The following is an 18,222-nucleotide window of genomic DNA, read 5'->3' on the forward strand; positions in this document are numbered from 1 at the left end:
GACATATTTACCAAGTGAATTCGAAATTGATATTATTATTTTAAATCGTGATGGGGTTGTTTAAAAGCCAGATTTTTAGGAAACAATTAAATCGGCGTTAGCTAGTGCAAAGGAAGGCTATTTCAAGACATTCTTTAAGTCATTTATGTTATTGTCTCATTTCTACAACCATGGATAGTTTTGTTTTTATCAATTTCATCCTAGTCACCACCATCATAATAACCACTATTATATACACCACCATCTTATGAATGACGCTTTCATCGTCATCATCAGCGGCTCCGGTGCACCTCGGATTGAATACGCGAGCCCCGCAATGTGCGCAGTGATTTGATCAATCTATTATAAAATTTATTATTTAAATCATATTTTTACACTTCTATGAAAAAGTAACACAGGTGACCTACGCCTCAGAAGGGGAGCGGGGCGGGTCAAACCAGGCTCTCTCCACCGCGGGTTGAAGGGGCAATTAAGATGAAGAGATGACGCTGTCTAGGCTACGTCAGAAAATATCTTGTAGAAAGTTAAGCGACATTAACAAATACTAAAAATGGTGGATGTAGTTTGGACATAGAAATTAACATGTTGTCGAGGCAAGGATTATATCAGGGCCCCCAGATGGCATATTGGATATTGATCAAGGCAAACAACTTTCATTCAAAAAACAGAAATGCCATCAGTTTTCAATAACATCAAATATAAATTGAATCCGAACCCAGGTTTAATAACTTTTGATTACTTTTGTTTAGATAACTGCGATGCTTATCGATTTTAGGACTGTTATTGCAAATTACATGTTGATCGCGTCCTCTGAAACGCTTCTTAATAATTTCAGTCTGAAAGGCGTCGGTACTTTAGTCAAGCTGCTTAAACGCAGCAGTTCGCACATGCATGTGGCTTTTGCTTACACTCCACGATATTAAACCCACCAGAAGCCATCATTTAGTGCTCGATTAACGACGGTGTTTGCTTTAACGTTTGCTCGAGAGCGAATGGTAAATTCTCTCTGTCTCTTCCGATCTAATCGGCACGAGTTTTGAAGAATTGGACACAAGCGCCATGTCATTCCATCGCTCGGTGTCTAAAATATGCCAAGGACCGCCCTCGCGGTGACGTAGGTGCGAGGCTCATTAGATCTGCCCCTTATTTATTTCTGTTAATATTCTCTTAAAATGTTCGCAGCGTGCAGCACGTTTACAGGCGCAAAATATGAGAAAGGAAGTCGGGTTTTTATCACTAATAACCTCTAACTGCATAGAGGCTTTGAAGTATGTGACATCTTCCTGTGTAACGTTAGTGGGTTGTTGATTCACCTGTCTCTCTACAAGCCATTCATCTACAATCGGGCGCTTTTCTCCCACTCAAAAGGACAACTATTGAAGTGTCATACGTAGAGACAGCTATAACAGTCAAGCTTGCATCACCTGCTACACACATCTAGGCTGTCTCGGCGTGCGTCCAGGCGAATTCGACAGGGATTTAAAATTGCTGACTTTCTTGAAGTATACCTTATAACGCGATGTGGAATTCCGTAATGGTCGTTCTCGTTGCGTTCTTGACTTTGCACTCACTCTCTTTCGTATCGCAAGCGCAAAATAGATTCCAAATACCAGGTAATGTGACATTTGCGGTAACTCTTCCAGTACACGTAAAAACACCGGTGGATACATGTTCATCGACGCTGTATTCTCACGGCTTAGGCCTTGGCTACGTCGAGACCATTGCATTCTCCGTGCGCAACATCAACAACGATCCAAGTATTCTACCCAACATCAGGCTAGGAATAGACATATGGGATTACTGCAATACAGCGAGACTGGCTGTGCAAACCGCACACGAAATCATTAGCAACAACCAGTTGTATGAGCTGGTTCACGAGCACGGAGTCCAGACTGCAAGGGTGGGGAATGTGAGTTCGCCGGTATTGGCAGTTATTGGGACCATGGGATCATCTAGTTCCACCTTCGTATCAAGCCTACTTCAGGTGAGTGCTAATTATGACACGACAGAATGACCGGACAACTCATTCATATATTCGGCGAATTTTTTAAAAGCCATAAAAGCTTTTTAACTATGAAACAATTAATATCTTGATGATTTTAAGAATTAATGAGTGTATAATATTTGGTAACGAATTTAATTTTTAGTAAGGAACTTTGAGAGATTAATAAATTGGTTCTCGGACTTTGTTTTTGCTATTTAGTTGCAGTTTTTCATTGTTTCTTCGCTGTATTTTTTTACTTATATTTTAGCGTTATGGTGTGCAAGCCGATTGTGTGTTCTAGCGCATCTAGTCCTATCGTTGCTATGTAATTACAAAAAAATGCCTTAACTAATGCTTGAAGTAATGGCAGCTTTGAAAAAAAACGCTTTGCTTTTATTTGTAAAATACTTTATAATGCAAACAACAATTAAAATGGAAAGGATTAAAGCGTGTGGCGCTAAGATGGACGATATAAATTGTCAAACTTGTATTGAGAACTGGTGTTTGACACATGCTGTCATTTGAAAAATAAAGGTGTTTTAGCCGCTAGGTTTTTAATGAGTAAGACTAAATAATTTATGAAGATTAATAACACACAGTGAAAATAGCGTCTCTGAGAAAAAGGAAATAACACACAAATTGTAAGATGTTTTTTTGACACTCGCAATCTGAATAGAATCCAGTTATATCTTTAAGATCCAAACATGCGATATCACATATTTTTTATTATTATTTTTGGGGTGGTGGAAATATAAACATGCCAATCCTCTACTGTAAAACCTCCAGCAACACCAACCCGAATGATAACTCGAACTTCCTTTTTTTCCTAAATGTTTTATCTTCAATTTATACCCTGTTAACACAGACATTCTAAAAAAACGAATTTAATCATGATTTGCTGCACTCATTTAAAGACTATTTCGCAACACTAATCCAAATAACATATTTAGTTATACATTTGCCATTTTTCAAATCGATCAAACATTTCTGATCCCGATAATTGGAACTCCCGGTAACTCGACCCGAAGAGGGACTTTTCATCTCTGAGTATACTATATGGCGGAGCTTCAAGATCCTAAATCTAGTTTTGAGTATGGCGTGAAGGGGTTTGAAGAAATGAAATTATCTGTTATCTGGTGATCTATACTGATAAAAAAAAAAGATGAAAAAGGGAGCCATTGTTGATTCACTATATGAAGGTTTAAAAAATACTTTGAAAAATAGTCAACAAAACGGCACTGTACAGGCTGACCATTTACAACAGGGAATGTTGGTCTTAGCGTGTCAATTGATACATATTGTGTCCTAGTACTTCCCCTAATTGCCCTTAGCCCCATCCTTTCAAAATGTTTCCACTTTTTAACTTCCTCTTAATGTGGTAAAGGTTTAGTTGAAAGATTATCTGTCTACGTTCTCGTACATTCGTTCTCTTTCTGATCTCATCTGACAGCCATAAAAGTTGGGCTATACGCAATATACCTTTAGAACAATGGGGAGTCGGTGTGGGGGGTGTCTTGGACCGGTTTCCCCGGCAAGAATGGTTTCCCAATCAGGCCTTATACACCTTTTTCAAACAAGGTTGCAGTGCAGTAAAGTGCAGTGCAGTGGAAGGGAGAATCCATGTGTCGTAGCCCGAAGTGGTTCATGGGTAACGCATAAATGCCTGACCTGAAACCATGTGAATGTTCACATACAGGCACAAGAATGTTACTGCTTTCCAGACCTGTATATGTTTTCATTTGCGTTTGTTTCGTAATTTATTAGGTACCCATGGAGCATTGCGGGTTACGAAACAAGGATTCTCCGATTGTAACTTCATTAGAAATAGGTGTATTTTTGGTTTCTTGGCCTAACAATGGAAGGTCCCGGTTCCCGTTTTCTTGGACCTTGCTTGTAACGGGTGAATTTACGACAACATTCATTCAAACATAAGCTAATAGAAATTAATTTCAAAATTATACGCCTATTTGAAATAGGGTCACACGATAGAATCGTAGCTCGAGTGCAACCTTATATTTGAAATAGCTGTTGTGTACGGCTCATGCGTAATCAAACGTCGTGTTATCCATGAGCCGCATTCAATGCAAATGCATGCAAATAAATCGAGATTATTGTTTCATATTCATTTGTATGTATTTGCATTGAATACGGCTCATGGATAATACGACGTTTGAACTTAGCCTAAATCTAAGGTATTTTGGAAATTTTATCATCTGGTGTGTTTGCCGCTAGGAATACCACGCTACGTTTTACTACCTCCAAGAGACCCAAGGAAATGAGTTTTAGTCGGAACCTTGTGGTTTTTATACGGCGATCCCCAGAGGATTGATGTTATCTGCTGATTACCGGCCACACAGTATTATTTTCCCACACGCTTCTGTTTCAATTCAAGTTAAAAGTGCCTCCGTCAGCCGCCATTTCGTCATCCTAGCAAAGTACAAAGTATGAGAAAGCATCCATTTCCCGCCTTTTCCATCCGCTGATTTGCGGGAGCTGCTGCGATATTTTCGATTGAATTCAGCAAATAAAGCATAGGACATTACTGTGTGTGGTGGTTCTGTTGAAAATTCTTCCCCATAATTTGTCTTATATTGGCTAAAAAAACATTTTTTGTTTGGCAAAAATTAGCACACTAGACACCATGGGGAGAGTAAAACACCCTTTCCGTGTTCCTTTTACGCTAAAACTTTATCCTCCGAGTTCAAGTTCCACTGTAGGTACACCATGAGCGCATGCGCACTATGCAATTCCTAACTCGACACAGCCAACCTACATCTAACCTTCTGAATTACTTTCACCACAGGTAACCCACGTGCCACTTATAAGTCCGTTCGCCACAAGCGAGGAGCTGAGCTCACCCTTTTTCGGCGCATTTTTCCGCACAGTACCCCCCGACGGGGAGCAGGCCAAGGCCATGGCGAGCATCATCGAGCATTTCGGGTGGACCTACGTCGCCGTGTTGGCGCTCGACACAACGTACGGTCAATACGGGGTGCGCGCACTGCAGCGGGTCTCATTTAGACGAAAGACTTTCTGCATCGCGCTTACAGAGTTCTTCACGGAGACGGGATACAACGGGCAGTTTATGCACATTATCACGAAACTCAAACTCCTAAAAAATACTAAAGTCGTGGTGCTATGGGCAGACCATGAAAGTGCCAAGGCGTTCCTGTACGAAGCGGAGCGTCGCGAACTGTTTGGGCGCACGTTTTTGATGAGTGAAGCGATGTCGACAGTTGATGCTGGCGTCCTGGCCAGGCACGAGGCGGTGCTGAGGGGGGCGTTGGGCGTGGTCCCGCACAAGTTCCGGGACGTCGAATTAGAGGAACACCTAAAGAACATTGCACCCTTGGTGACGACACGGGGAAGAATACCGTGGTGGGATGAGTTCTGGGAGCAGGAGTTCAACTGCACTAGCAGCGTCCATGGGAAGTCACACCTTTCGCCTTGCAGTGAGTCCCTGCGATTGTCTCATACTGGGTTGCAAAAGGTCTCTAATGGTTACACGTCGTACATCACGGACGCTGTCTACGCCATAGCCAGGTCCTTGCACGAATTGTACAAGTGTAATTCGACATCAGGGTGTTTACACGCGTCTCGAGCCAGCCCAAAGGACGTGACAGAGAAGTTGAGAGAGATCTCTTTCCAGGGTCAAACTGGGCTGGTGAACTTCACGACTTCTGGTGACCCGGAGACTGCACGCTACGATTTCATCAACTTCCAGGAAAGAGGAGGAGATTACGCGATTGTGAAAATAGGTGAGTGGTCAGCACGCGGGGCAAGCGCCGCACCCACGATCAAGAACAACTCCATCCTCTGGAACACGGAGGGAAACACCATTCCCGTATCCGTGTGCGAGAAACAGTGTAAGGCCGGCTACAAGCAGATTAACACTACAACTTGTTGCTGGACTTGCATTGTCTGCCCAAATGGTTTCTTCAACAGTATCCCCGGCTCGTCAAACTGCACCGAGTGTTCGCCGGAGCAGACGTCCATCAAGGACAGGACCAAGTGTATTGACCGACCCCTGGTCAATATTCGATGGTCTGACACCGAGGCTGTTCTATTCCTCTTGCTGGCCATTCTAGGCCTCTTAGCGACGCTGTTTGTCGCGATCGTGTTCATCAAACATAAGGACACGCCCGTAGTTCGGGGATCCAACCGCGAACTTAGTTATTTCCTTCTGTTCGTAATCTCCATGCTGTACATCATGACATTCGTGCAGCTCGCATTACCGACCGATACCATCTGCTACCTCCTTCAGCCGTGGCGCTATATATCCTGCACTCTGTCCGTCTCCATTCTTTTCTTGAAAACCAACCGCATCGTGCGCGCGTTCCAGACGGTCGTCCCCGAATGGTTCAAGAAATACGTGTTGGATCGCAAGCGCCAGTTCATCGCGGTACTCGTGCTGAACTGCGTGGAAGTCTTACTGGCGGTTTGCTGGCTGTTCTTTGATGCTCCCCACCGCAAGCGCATCATCACGACCGTGATCTTCGTCACGTGCTCTCCGTACAGGACCGTTGTAGGTGGCATACTACGAGCCGTCATGTTCGGTTATTTCATCCTCATGTCGCTCCTCTGCACCTTCTACGCCTTCAAGGCCCGCAAGCTGCCAGAGAACTTCAACGAGGCCCGGTACATCGGGTTCTCCATGTACGTGTTGTTGTTGTCCTGGGTGGCGTATTACCCGGTAGACTCGGCGCTCGAGGGATCGTACATCACGATCGTGGCGTGCGCGACTGGCCTCGTGATGGCATATGGTCTACTTGGATGCATGTTTCTACCCAAAGTCTTTGTCATTCTCAGATACCCAGAGAAGAACACGGAGGAGTTTGTGAAAGCTTCAGTGGGTCGTTTTAATTTCAGCTCAAACAATTGAAAATTCCATTCTAAAATTTGAACTTGAGCTCTAATAAATTATACTGCCATGCATTCAAATTCTGGATTTGAAGACTTCATGTAGCAGCCTGTAGTACTTAAAAAGGCACATTTTGTTGTGCTCTTAAAAGTTCAAATGGCTTTCAAAGACCTGATTGAGTTATTTATACGTTACCCATGATCCACATTCTACCGTCATGCTTCGACACATGGATTTTCCAGGGCAACCGTATTCCGTATATGGGATGCAGCACTGATCAATTCTTGGACCTAATTGTTTGGACAGATTATTTTTACGTCACTGGAAATAGACGATACTTATTATCAAAGGCTAGTGTGCAATTCTTTATTTTATTTCATGGGAACTTTTACTGTAAAGGCCTGTGCGAGCTATTGTTAGTCTTTCGGTGATGTGTAAAACTTATGGATAAAACTTCAAATGACGTACTGCCAATTGAGTGGTTATTTCTTGGTTATCTTAGTAGTAGAGTCCCCCTTTATAATAAATCCTGTCCTAATAAGCGTTCATGTACTGAAATTACCTCTGCAAGAGAGTGGGTTATTTAGGTTTGTTGTCAGATTGACAGGTTACCTTTAGGCCTTATGTACACAAAGACGTACATAACAAAGGCACTTTCGATCCCAAGTAAAACAGCAATAATATCAAATAGTATTGACGACAGATTGGTAAAATTTATCCACTTAAGTACAAACACTCTCTCCAAATGCGACAGATGCTATAAATAAATTCTTTAATGCTTTATACATATTTACATTTCCTTTGTTATATGAATAAAAATATATTTCCATTTAGTACTTAAGTGTGGTGTCCTTGCAGATGATAACTGTAATAAACAGGAAAGAATAAATCCGTTACTTCTTTCTCCGAGATCGGAACCCAAAACGAGTACTCAGAAAACATTAATTAACTTTATGCGCGCTTTGAGAATGTACTTACACATATAAGTCTAGCCCTTTCCCCAGAAAGAAAAGGAAATAATTATCGGTCCATAACGCTCCCATTTTGTGCTGGTCTGGATAGTAGTTGGCTTTGGTATCTAGATACATTATCCGTTTATTTGGTAATAAGAAAATGCGAAGGCAAAATAAAATTCTCCCTATATATTGGTGTTAAGAAAAACATGGCGCATTTTTCATCCCCAAACAAATTCAAAGCAGAGGGCTTCTGAAATTACTACATTACTACATATAACTACATTACTCAAAATGACTAAATAATTGGACATTTCTCAAAATTTTTATAATCCTCGGGGACCAAACGCCAGAAGAATGCAGGAGAAATGAGGTGCAATAAATATACAGGAAAGGGGGCAAGAAAAGAAGCAAGAACAATCAACTTTTGTAGTGCTTACTTGGTTTAACTACTTGGCCTCCTTTGCTTTGGCTGACCGAGCGAATTGCTAGTTAAACGTCAAGGATAACAAGCAGATGCAAGTAACAACCTTTCTTCAGCGAATGCTAGGCACACTACAACCCCTTCCGCCTCCTTGCACATACATATCCTTGGCAAGTTACTGAGAAAAAATGATGAAAGCAACTGACACCACCAGCATACACACCCTTGACACACTTCAAGAATCTGAAAATTAGAACTAGCCACGCTAATCAATCAACTCAGCCCCATAGCACATAAGCCTACACACACTCAAAGTCATTGCACAATGAGAAATGCCCACATTGTCGGCTAGCATACCAACATACACACATATCCTCAGCACACTTGAACTCCACCAAGGAGCTACCCACACTGTTGACTAGCATACCAGACCATTTAAACAAAGATTATTGAACATTTGATTTTCTAGGATACAATAACGATAGGTTTTCCATGTAACATGTAGCCATGGACTTCACGTAGAGCTCGTTTAGCCTTTTCTTCACTCGGTAAAGTCACGAACGCTTGACCTTTCATCCGCCCCTCCTTCATCAAGCGGATGTCAAATCTGCCAATAATTGACAACAGTACACCATTTAAACTCAGCTTTTCAGTAAAAAAAAAATATGATAACCTGTGCCACCCAATACACACACATTGTGTTGGTTAAGTTCAATGTGTGCATGCTGAAAGATGTTTGTGTGCGCACATTGTGGTTGACCAACTTGAATCCTGGTAGCAAAAATGGCTTTAAAGTAACAATCATCTGTGCAAGTTTTATTCATGTACACACGCTGTGGTTTGCTGGATTTCATTCGTATATGTACCTGTGATTGGCTGTATGACACATTGTGATTAGCGGAGCAACACCTACCTGTCCTTCTGTTCTCCAACACTAAAATCCACATATCTTCCAAAAACGTACATTAAATCCTGAAAAAAGAAACTGTAAGTCAACACCTGACTGGATAGTATTACAATATTCTTCCCTGGGTATTGCTATTCTTGAGATGGTAATAAGGGGTGCGGAATCACTCTGGCCTGGGACATGCCCAAGTCAGTTAAAGATATCCTGAGGTAAGAAGTTTATGATTAATACCTTATCCTCAACCTGTCGTGAGAGGTTCTTGACGTACAGTCTACTCGTCGGGTCACCAGGTGAGTAGTTCTTAAACTGAGACATTGCTTTGATTTCTGCAAAGGAGTTTAAGAGCAATGTTAGTAGTGTGTCCAGATAACATAAGATAGCCATATACAATGATATCACACAAAAAATACAACAATGGTAACCAAATTAAACAGATACACAGAGCGTCTGTTAATATAGAGTTGTTTGTTTAGCCTCAGAAGTACCTTTTTCACTCATTCTATTTGCCTTTAACTCCCTTGAAGAGACAAACTCGTTGGTCTCTAGAAGTGGTTCGTCAACTTCTCCCTCCTCTTTCTCTTCTGGTTGCTTTTGGGAAGGAGCAAACACACCAAACCCTTCAGAGCCCTGTTGGCTATCCCCTGGAGTACCCTGTGTGTCGGAAAATGGTGGACCAGCCTCAAAAATAGATGTAATTGCATCGGTCAGGTTGAAAGCAATCTTGCGCTGTGGGACTTGGGATGTCTCAAAAGCTTCTTCAAACGGTTGGGATTCCTTTGGTGGTGCTTTGCGTTTCTTAGGTTCTGGCACTTTTGCAGGTTGAAGTTTTGTGCGTTTCCGTGCTGTTGCGTGATCCTGTTTGGGTTTGGCTTGCATGCCAAACATGGACTGCTCTTTTAACCTGTAAATGCCAATCAAAACATACATTTATTAGAAAATCTCACTCACGCTGTTATTGTCTACTATAAAAAAATCATACCTAAAAAAATCACAAAAAAGTGTAATCTACTACAATTAATGTGCAATTACAGATCTCATAATTCAATACAATGCAATAGATATATGGTTGAAAATATCAACAGTCCCAAAATTTTTTTGATAAACATTTAATTTTATCAGCTATATATTGTTCTTCATGATTTCACTTGCAGCTGTAGTGAGTAAATGATTTGTCAACAGTGCAGCCCTTTTACAAAGCTAATCTGCCAAATAATGATTTTGTTTCCTTTCCCTCCATTGCCACCACTGAACATTTAACATTTACCGGCGCTCCTTCTCCTCTTCATCACTCTCAATCTCTGACTCTTCACTGGAAAGGTACACATCCTCATCTGGGACTGCATTACTGGGTGGGGCCACTGTTGCACCAACCTCACAAACAAATAGACATATGTAGTTTATGGTTAAAATAACAATGAAGATAGCTCATGTAGTATATACTGGATATAACAAAGAGTGGGGGTAGTATTGTAAGCATGTAGTGTTGTAAAGGCTTGCTCAAATAGATTTTATATTGCTAGTAAAAAGGTGGCCAAGCATTGCTGACTATCCTTGAGAGTGGATATACATCCTTGAGAGTGGATATACATTTTATATTGCTAGTAAAAAGCTGGCCAAGCATTGCTGACTATCCTTGAGAGTGGATATACATTTTATATTGCTAGTAAAAAGCTGGCAAGCATTGCTGACTATCCTTGAGGGTGGATATACAGTACAGTGATCAAGCATATTGCTAGTAAAAAGCTGGCCAAGCATTGCTGACTATCCTTGAGAGTGGATATACAGTACAGAAATCAAGCATATTGCTTATAAAAAGCTGGCCAAGCATTGCTGACTATTCTTGAGAGTGGATATACAGTACAGTAATCAAGCAGATTGCTAGTAAAAAGCTGGCCAAGCATTGCTGACTATCCTTGGGAGTGGATATACAGTACAGTAATCAAACATATTGCTAGTAAAAAGCTGGCCAAGCATTGCTGACTATCCTTGAGAGTGGATATACAGTACAGTAATCAAGCAGATTGCTAGTAAAAAGCTGGCCAAGCATTGCTGACTATCCTTGGGAGTGGATATACAGTACAGTAATCAAACATATTGCTAGAAAAAAGCTGGCCAAGCATTGCTGAGTATCCTTGGGAGTGGATATACATCCTTGAGAGTGGATATACATCCTTGGGAGTGGATATACATCCTTGAGAGTGGATATACATCCTTGAGAGTGGATATACATCCTTGAGAGTGGATATACATCCTTGAGAGTGGATATACATCCTTGAGAGTGGATATACATCCTTGAGAGTGGATATACATCCTTGAGAGTGGATATACATCCTTGAGAGTGGATATACATCCTTGAGAGTGGATATACATCCTTGGGAGTGGATATACATCCTTGAGAGTGGATATACATCCTTGGGAGTGGATATACATCCTTGGGAGTGGATATACATCCTTGAGAGTGGATATACATCCTTGAGAGTGGATATACATCCTTGGGAGTGGATATACATCCTTGAGAGTGGATATACATCCTTGGGAGTGGATATACAGTACAGTAATCACACTTACTATGGGCGGGGTGGGGGTGACCTCCCCAAATGGAGCTGGCAAATTCATCTTGTTCATCAAATGCAACACCTTTAAAAAACATGCAATGGAAACTAATGTATAACACATATACACATGACAATTTTAGCAGTCAATTGACACTGAAATCTACTTACTGTATTTACTCATGAACAATGCACACTTTGAGAACTCACATGAAAATGACATTTAAAATCAGGATGAGCATACATGACACTTCTTGTTTGAGAGGTCAAAAATGTGCAAAATAATAAAAATAGAAATAAACAAAAGACAAGTTTTTGAATCTTATATATCACCAATCAACTGAAAGAGTAGGATAATCTGCACTTTATTTTGACTTTCAACATGTTGCCATGGCGAACTGTAAACAACGTGACCAAGAAGTCAGTAAAGATCACAAAAGCAAAGAAAAAAAATAATGTAAGTAACTGTTGTTTTTGTGTGCACAACAATGCCTCAAGATTGTAGCCCATGGCAATCTTCAAGAGTAAGACAACGCCAAGGTTTAGTAATCCTCACAGAGTTGTTGTTGCTGTACAAGACAAGTAATGGATGGACAGGAGCAGAATTCAAATGTGGAACCAAAAATGTCTGGAGATAAGAGTCGGCTTGTTTATGAGGGTTGTTTTTAGTGACTTTTTACTTATTTTGTATATCTTTTTAAAAACATGCTTTCCTTGTGAAAACCAATTTATTTGTACTCGAATAATAAAATTGGATAACACAGTATTGCAGTTTGGCAGGTACATTGTATGATTTCCATATATATACATGGTATGACTTCATTATTAAAAAAACAAACAAAATAAACTGCTAAATGACCAATTATGAACAGTCTGATTGAAAATTTTCTGAGGCAAAGGCCACCCATATTGTACCTGCTCAGAGTCAAGGCCTCCCATACCTGCTCAAAATGTCATATTTCATTCAGACAGCCAGTGTTTCATTTGTTCCATTTTTATTACCTTGCCCTCCTTTGCTAGAATTATTTTTTATTTCAGAGCCCCAAAATTGTCAGCTTTTCTGGAGACTGCATTTGTAAGACTCACCTGTGTATAGAACTTTGGGACACATGCAAGAGTGTGTGCAATGTTGGTTAGAATGGATGCCGTGGGTGGCGGATAGAGGTATGTCAGGTGGGGGTTACCAGGATACTTTAACCTGGGAGAAGAAGGTGGAGGCATCAAAATCATATTATCAGAATACGTAATTCAACCATGAAGTATCACAAAATCAAATGAATTAAAATCTAAAGCCAATGCAAGCAAGAACAACTGTGCACACAATCAAACAATTTCTTGTTAGAAATCATATGCTTCAGGTACAAAAATATTTTTACCCCAATTTTGGTGCTATTCCATGCTCAATTCTATTCTGCTTGTCCATTTCAGACGTCACGTCTTGCTGGTCCTTGCTGTTTTCTGATGCTGCTTCCTTTTTGGGTGACATTCTGTAAAACAAATAAGAACACTCAGTATTAATCAGGCAGGTCCCACAGATATTCAGGGGGAGGGGTTCAAAACATGTAAATCGTAACAATATGTAAAGCATTTTGGTGTCTTAACAAGAATAAAGAAACTCTTTTTGGAAGCAAAAAGCAGGAGGGGGTACTGCATTTGAAAAAGCTGGAGAAGGTAACTAGGGCAGGCAGTTGAAGGAGGAATGGGTGACTGTGCAACCACTACCAAGCAACACTGTGCCGCTGTACACCTGTCCCTTTACCTATTAGAGTGATGTGCCTCTGTACACCTGTCCCCTTAACTATTAGAGTGATGTGCCACTCTACACCTGTCCCCTTACCTATTAGAGTGATGTGCCTCTGTACACCTGTCCCCTTACCTATTAGAGTGCTGTGCCGCTGTACACCTGTCCCCTTACCTATTAGAGTGATGTGCCGCTGTACACCTGTCCCCTTATCTATTAGAGTGCTGTGCCGCTGTACACTTGTCCCCTTACCTATTAGAGTGATGTGCCGCTGTACACCTGTCCCCTTACCTATTAGAGTGCAGTGCCGCTGTACACCTGTCCCCTTACCTATTAGAGTGCTGTGGTACACTTGTCCCCTTACCTATTAGAGTGCAGTGCCGCTGTACACTTGTCCCTTTACCTATTAGAGTGCTGTGCCGCTATACACCTGTCCCCTTACCTATTAGAGTGCTGTGCCGCTGTACACCTGTCCCCTTACCTATTAGAGTGCAGTGCCGCTGTACACTTGTCCCCTTACCTATTAGAGTGATGTGCCGCTGTACACCTGTCCCCTTACCTATTAGAGTGCAGTGCCGCTGTACACCTGTCCCCTTACCTATTAGAGTGCAGTGCCGCTGTACACCTGTCCCCTTACCTATTAGAGTGCAGTGCCGCTGTACACCTGTCCCCTTACCTATTAGAGTGATGTGCCGCTGTATACCTGTCCCCTTACCTATTAGAGTGATGTGCCGCTGTACACTTGTCCCCTTACCTATTAGAGTGCAGTGCCGCTGTACACCTGTCCCCTTACCTATTAGAGTGCAGTGCCGCTGTACACCTGTCCCCTTACCTATTAGAGTGCAGTGCCGCTGTACACCTGTCCCTTTACCTATTAGAGTGCTGTGCCGCTGTACACCTGTCCCTTTACCTATTAGAGTGATGTGCCTCTGTACACCTGTCCCTTTACCTATTAGAGTGATGTGCCGCTGTACACCTGTCCCCTTACCTATTAGAGTGATGTGCCGCTGTACACCTGTCCCCTTACCTATTAGAGTGATGTGCCGCTGTACACCTGTCCCCTTACCTATTAGAGTGCTGTGCCGCTGTACACCTGTCCCCTTACCTATTAGAGTGATGTGCCGCTGTACACCTGTCCCCTTACCTATTAGAGTGCTGTGCCGCTGTACACCTGTCCCCTTACCTATTAGAGTGATGTGCCGCTGTACACCTGTCCCCTTACCTATTAGAGTGCTGTGCCGCTGTACACCTGTCCCCTTACCTATTAGAGTGATGTGCCGCTGTACACCTGTCCCCTTACCTATTAGAGTGATGTGCCTCTGTACACCTGTCCCCTTACCTATTAGAGTGATGTGCCGCTGTACACCTGTCCCCTTTACCTATTAGAGTGATGTGCCGCTGTACACCTGTCCCCTTACCTATTAGAGTGATGTGTCGCTGTACACCTGTCCCCTTACCTATTAGAGTGCAGTGCCGCTGTACACCTGTCCCCTTACCTATTAGAGTGCTGTGCCGCTGTACACTTGTCCCCTTACCTATTAGAGTGATGTGCCGCTGTACACCTGTCCCCTTACCTATTAGAGTGATGTGCCGCTGTACACCTGTCCCCTTACCTATTAGAGTGATGTGCCGCTGTACACCTGTCCCCTTACCTATTAGAGTGATGTGCTGCTGTACACCTGTCCCCTTACCTATTAGAGTGATGTGCCGCTGTACACCTGTCCCCTTACCTATTAGAGTGATGTGCCGCTGTACACCTGTCCCCTTACCTATTAGAGTGCTGTGCCGCTGTACACCTGTCCCCTTACCTATTAGAGTGCTGTGCCGCTGTACACTTGTCCCCTTACCTATTAGAGTGCTGTGCCGCTGTACACCTGTCCCCTTACCTATTAGAGTGCTGTGCCGCTGTACACCTGTCCCCTTACCTATTAGAGTGCTGTGCCGCTGTACACCTGTCCCCTTACCTATTAGAGTGATGTGGTACACCTGTCCCCTTACCTATTAGAGTGATGTGCCGCTGTACACCTGTCCCCTTACCTATTAGAGTGCAGTGCCGCTGTACACCTGTCCCCTTACCTATTAGAGTGATGTGCCGCTGTACACCTGTCCCCTTACCTATTAGAGTGATGTGCCGCTGTACACCTGTCCCCTTACCTATTAGAGTGCTGTGCCGCTGTACACCTGTCCCCTTACCTATTAGAGTGCTGTGCCGCTGTACACTTGTCCCCTTACCTATTAGAGTGCTGTGCCGCTGTACACCTGTCCCCTTACCTATTAGAGTGATGTGCCGCTGTACACCTGTCCCCTTACCTATTAGAGTGATGTGCCGCTGTACACCTGTCCCCTTACCTATTAGAGTGCTGTGCCGCTGTACACCTGTCCCCTTACCTATTAGAGTGCTGTGCCGCTGTACACCTGTCCCCTTACCTATTAGAGTGCTGTGCCGCTGTACACCTGTCCCCTTACCTATTAGAGTGCTGTGCCGCTGTACACCTGTCCCCTTACCTATTAGAGTGATGTGCCGCTGTACACATGTCCCCTTACCTATTAGAGTGCTGTGCCGCTGTCTGCTCCTGTTGTTTGGTCGCATACTTCACCACAAGGGCACTACCAAGTATTTCAAGCTGGTGAAGCCTACGTAATGCCTGTACAAATAGGGAGCATCAGTTTTAATAACATGTTACTTTGGCTAGGCATCAGGAGAGAGGGAGGCTTGCATTAACTTATTAAGTTATCTGGAAAAGGACAGAAAGCCTTTGTTTAGGTATACCCCAATCTATCTCACAAACTGCACACGTGCTAGTTGTCCACCATGGATACGCTATATGCAATCAGGTATGAACCCAGGAGTAGCTGAGAGGGGCAGGTTAAGATATAGCCTGAGTTATCAGATGGCACGTGATCATTCGTTTCACTTCCTCTCCCTTTCCCATCTGATTACCTTTGCGAGAAACTGTGTTTCACAAATCAGAGCAAGGATAATACCTCTGCTGAAACGGAAATATGCTGAGAATGTGCTAGTCACTTACAAGCTGGGGACGTCGTTCTACCAGTACGAGAATTCAACCAGGCTTTGGTGTTAGCATGTAGAAAGCTTAAATAACATTACTTATTTATTCCTCGAGGAAAAGAAAGCCATAACAGCTATGCTTTCACAAAACAACTTCTTATGGCAGTTCTGATTGGCTAGTGTGATACAAAGGCTCACAAAATCATATGACATCACAGAACACGGTTTCTCACAAAGGTAATCAGACGGGAAAGGGACAGGAAGTGAAACAAACGTTCACTTGCCGTCTGATAAATCAGGCTAGTTAAAATATCGACAAGTTTCCCTCCAATCAGAATACAGCGCCCAGCATTACGTACCTTAGAGGCTGTTGTATCATCTGGGAACTCTACAAATGCTGTATCTCGCTGTAAAAGTAAAGTGCCTTAACTCAACAAAAGTGGACTTGACACCAACTGCAGACAACACCCAACATCTCATAGAAACGACAACAGGCAATCTTTAGACATACAATAAGTTTACCTGTTAGCCCTTTAAGCCCACTAAGAAACCATATGTGCGTTACAGTCGATGAAATAGTGCAACAAATTGATAAATCCAACAGCTGTGATGACCATTTAACATCAAAATTGGGATAAATCTGAGTGACAGGTTTACATCTAATTTTGTCTGTGGGTCTACTCATTGCCAGAACTAAACTCTCCAACACATTTTGGGGGTTATTCAAATTAATTGAGAATTTTATGTTTAGGCAAGACACAGAACACTTACCGCATGACGGCAAAACAACTCTACATAAATTCGCGTTCATCGACTTACCATTTTGCCACTTCGACCCATGCATATCACGCTACGAGCGCCGAAATGCTTGAAAAAGTCCTCTTTATCTGCATTTGACAGAACGTTCGGGAGATGTCGCACAAACAGCTTGCAGTAGTCTTTCCTTGAATCCGCCGCCATCTTGGGACTTCTAATAGAATCCGCTGAAATAGTACCGTGGACGCATGAAACGCGATCGATTTCCTTTCGTTGTCGGGGGCATTCTTATCAGTAATGTCTCTTAAGTAAAATAAAAATATCATTGTGTTTGATAAAAAAAAAACACGTCCACTTCAAAATGTATAGAAACAGTGCATAAAAAACGTTTCATTCTTCGTCATTTACATCCTAGTTCATGTCTGATTAGCTGTCTTCCTCGCTCTCTTTAATTTCTTTTCTCGTGCATCGCTTTCCTTGCAAGGAGAAGATCGATAAGCCCAATTTGCTTCTTCTGCATCATATATAGCATCAACCATTATCAGGTTGCAACCTGGATTTGGTCGCATCTTTGTGAAAATTGAGTGCCTTCACTTTTTCTGAATTAATGTTTTCTAGCCAATTCCTTGACCTCCACTTCCTGCCAGCTCGAAGCTAATCTCTTGCCCGTGTTTCTTTGACGATTTTATGGAACTACAATCCTGGAGAAAACATATGAATAGAGACAAATTCATTCGGTCAATCTAAATTTTGAATTTTGAGGGTAGGGTTTTTATTAGTTTGCGTTGAAAGCCGAACTTTATCCCGAAAAAGACGGAATTTTATACGGGGTAATGTTTGGCTTGTCCACGCAGGCTAGTTAGTTGTTTTCGATACCCTTTTATTACTGTTCATCGGACTCAGGCGCGATTACAGCTCTGAACACTTTCGCCCCAATTAACAGAATAACTCTAAACATTTGACCTGTTTATGTAAACAGGTGTAAATAGGTCTGTGTCCGTGCCTAGATCTCATTCGAGAAAAAGCGTCTATTT

The 18,222-nt window shown here is 42.4% G+C and overlaps 2 protein-coding genes across 2 annotated transcripts; one reads left to right on the plus strand and one right to left on the minus strand.

Annotated features, from left to right (window-relative positions):
• The first annotated feature begins 1,155 nt into the window (after positions 1-1,155).
• LOC5515018 (extracellular calcium-sensing receptor) lies at positions 1,156-7,681 on the plus strand. The gene is made up of 2 exons (XM_001635167.3): positions 1,156-1,984; positions 4,788-7,681. Exons 1-2 carry the CDS (start codon positions 1,520-1,522, stop codon positions 6,864-6,866), a joined length of 2,544 nt encoding a protein of 847 aa, XP_001635217.1. The 5' UTR covers positions 1,156-1,519; the 3' UTR covers positions 6,867-7,681.
• LOC5515017 (RNA-binding region-containing protein 3) lies at positions 7,601-17,442 on the minus strand. The gene is made up of 13 exons (XM_001635115.3): positions 17,252-17,442; positions 16,792-16,839; positions 15,967-16,067; positions 13,058-13,168; positions 12,768-12,879; positions 11,698-11,766; positions 10,394-10,500; positions 9,615-10,030; positions 9,361-9,455; positions 9,136-9,194; positions 8,697-8,829; positions 8,239-8,286; positions 7,601-7,710 (listed from the first exon to the last, which is right to left on the minus strand). The coding sequence occupies exons 1-12, from the start codon at positions 17,390-17,392 to the stop codon at positions 8,248-8,250; spliced, it is 1,431 nt and encodes a 476-aa protein (XP_001635165.2). The 5' UTR covers positions 17,393-17,442; the 3' UTR covers positions 7,601-7,710; positions 8,239-8,247.
• Between the last annotated feature and the right edge of the window lie 780 nt (positions 17,443-18,222).

The sequence above is a fragment of the Nematostella vectensis genome, chromosome 6, assembly GCF_932526225.1.
Source record: "Nematostella vectensis chromosome 6, jaNemVect1.1, whole genome shotgun sequence".
Lineage (NCBI taxonomy): Eukaryota > Metazoa > Cnidaria > Anthozoa > Actiniaria > Edwardsiidae > Nematostella > Nematostella vectensis.

Coding starts and splice junctions, on each gene's coding strand:
- LOC5515018 (XM_001635167.3), top strand. CDS start 1,520: ATGTGGAATTCCGTAATGGTCGTTCTCGTTGCGTTCTTGACTTTGCAC. Junction 1,985..4,787: donor TCGTATCAAGCCTACTTCAG/GTGAGTGCTAAT, acceptor CTTTCACCACAG/GTAACCCACGTGCCACTTAT.
- LOC5515017 (XM_001635115.3), bottom strand. CDS start 17,392: ATGGCGGCGGATTCAAGGAAAGACTACTGCAAGCTGTTTGTGCGACAT. Junction 13,169..15,966: donor GCGGCACAGCACTCTAATAG/GTAAGGGGACAT, acceptor TTTGTTTTACAG/AATGTCACCCAAAAAGGAAG. Junction 10,501..11,697: donor TCACCCCCACCCCGCCCATA/GTAAGTGTGATT, acceptor TTTGTTTGTGAG/GTTGGTGCAACAGTGGCCCC.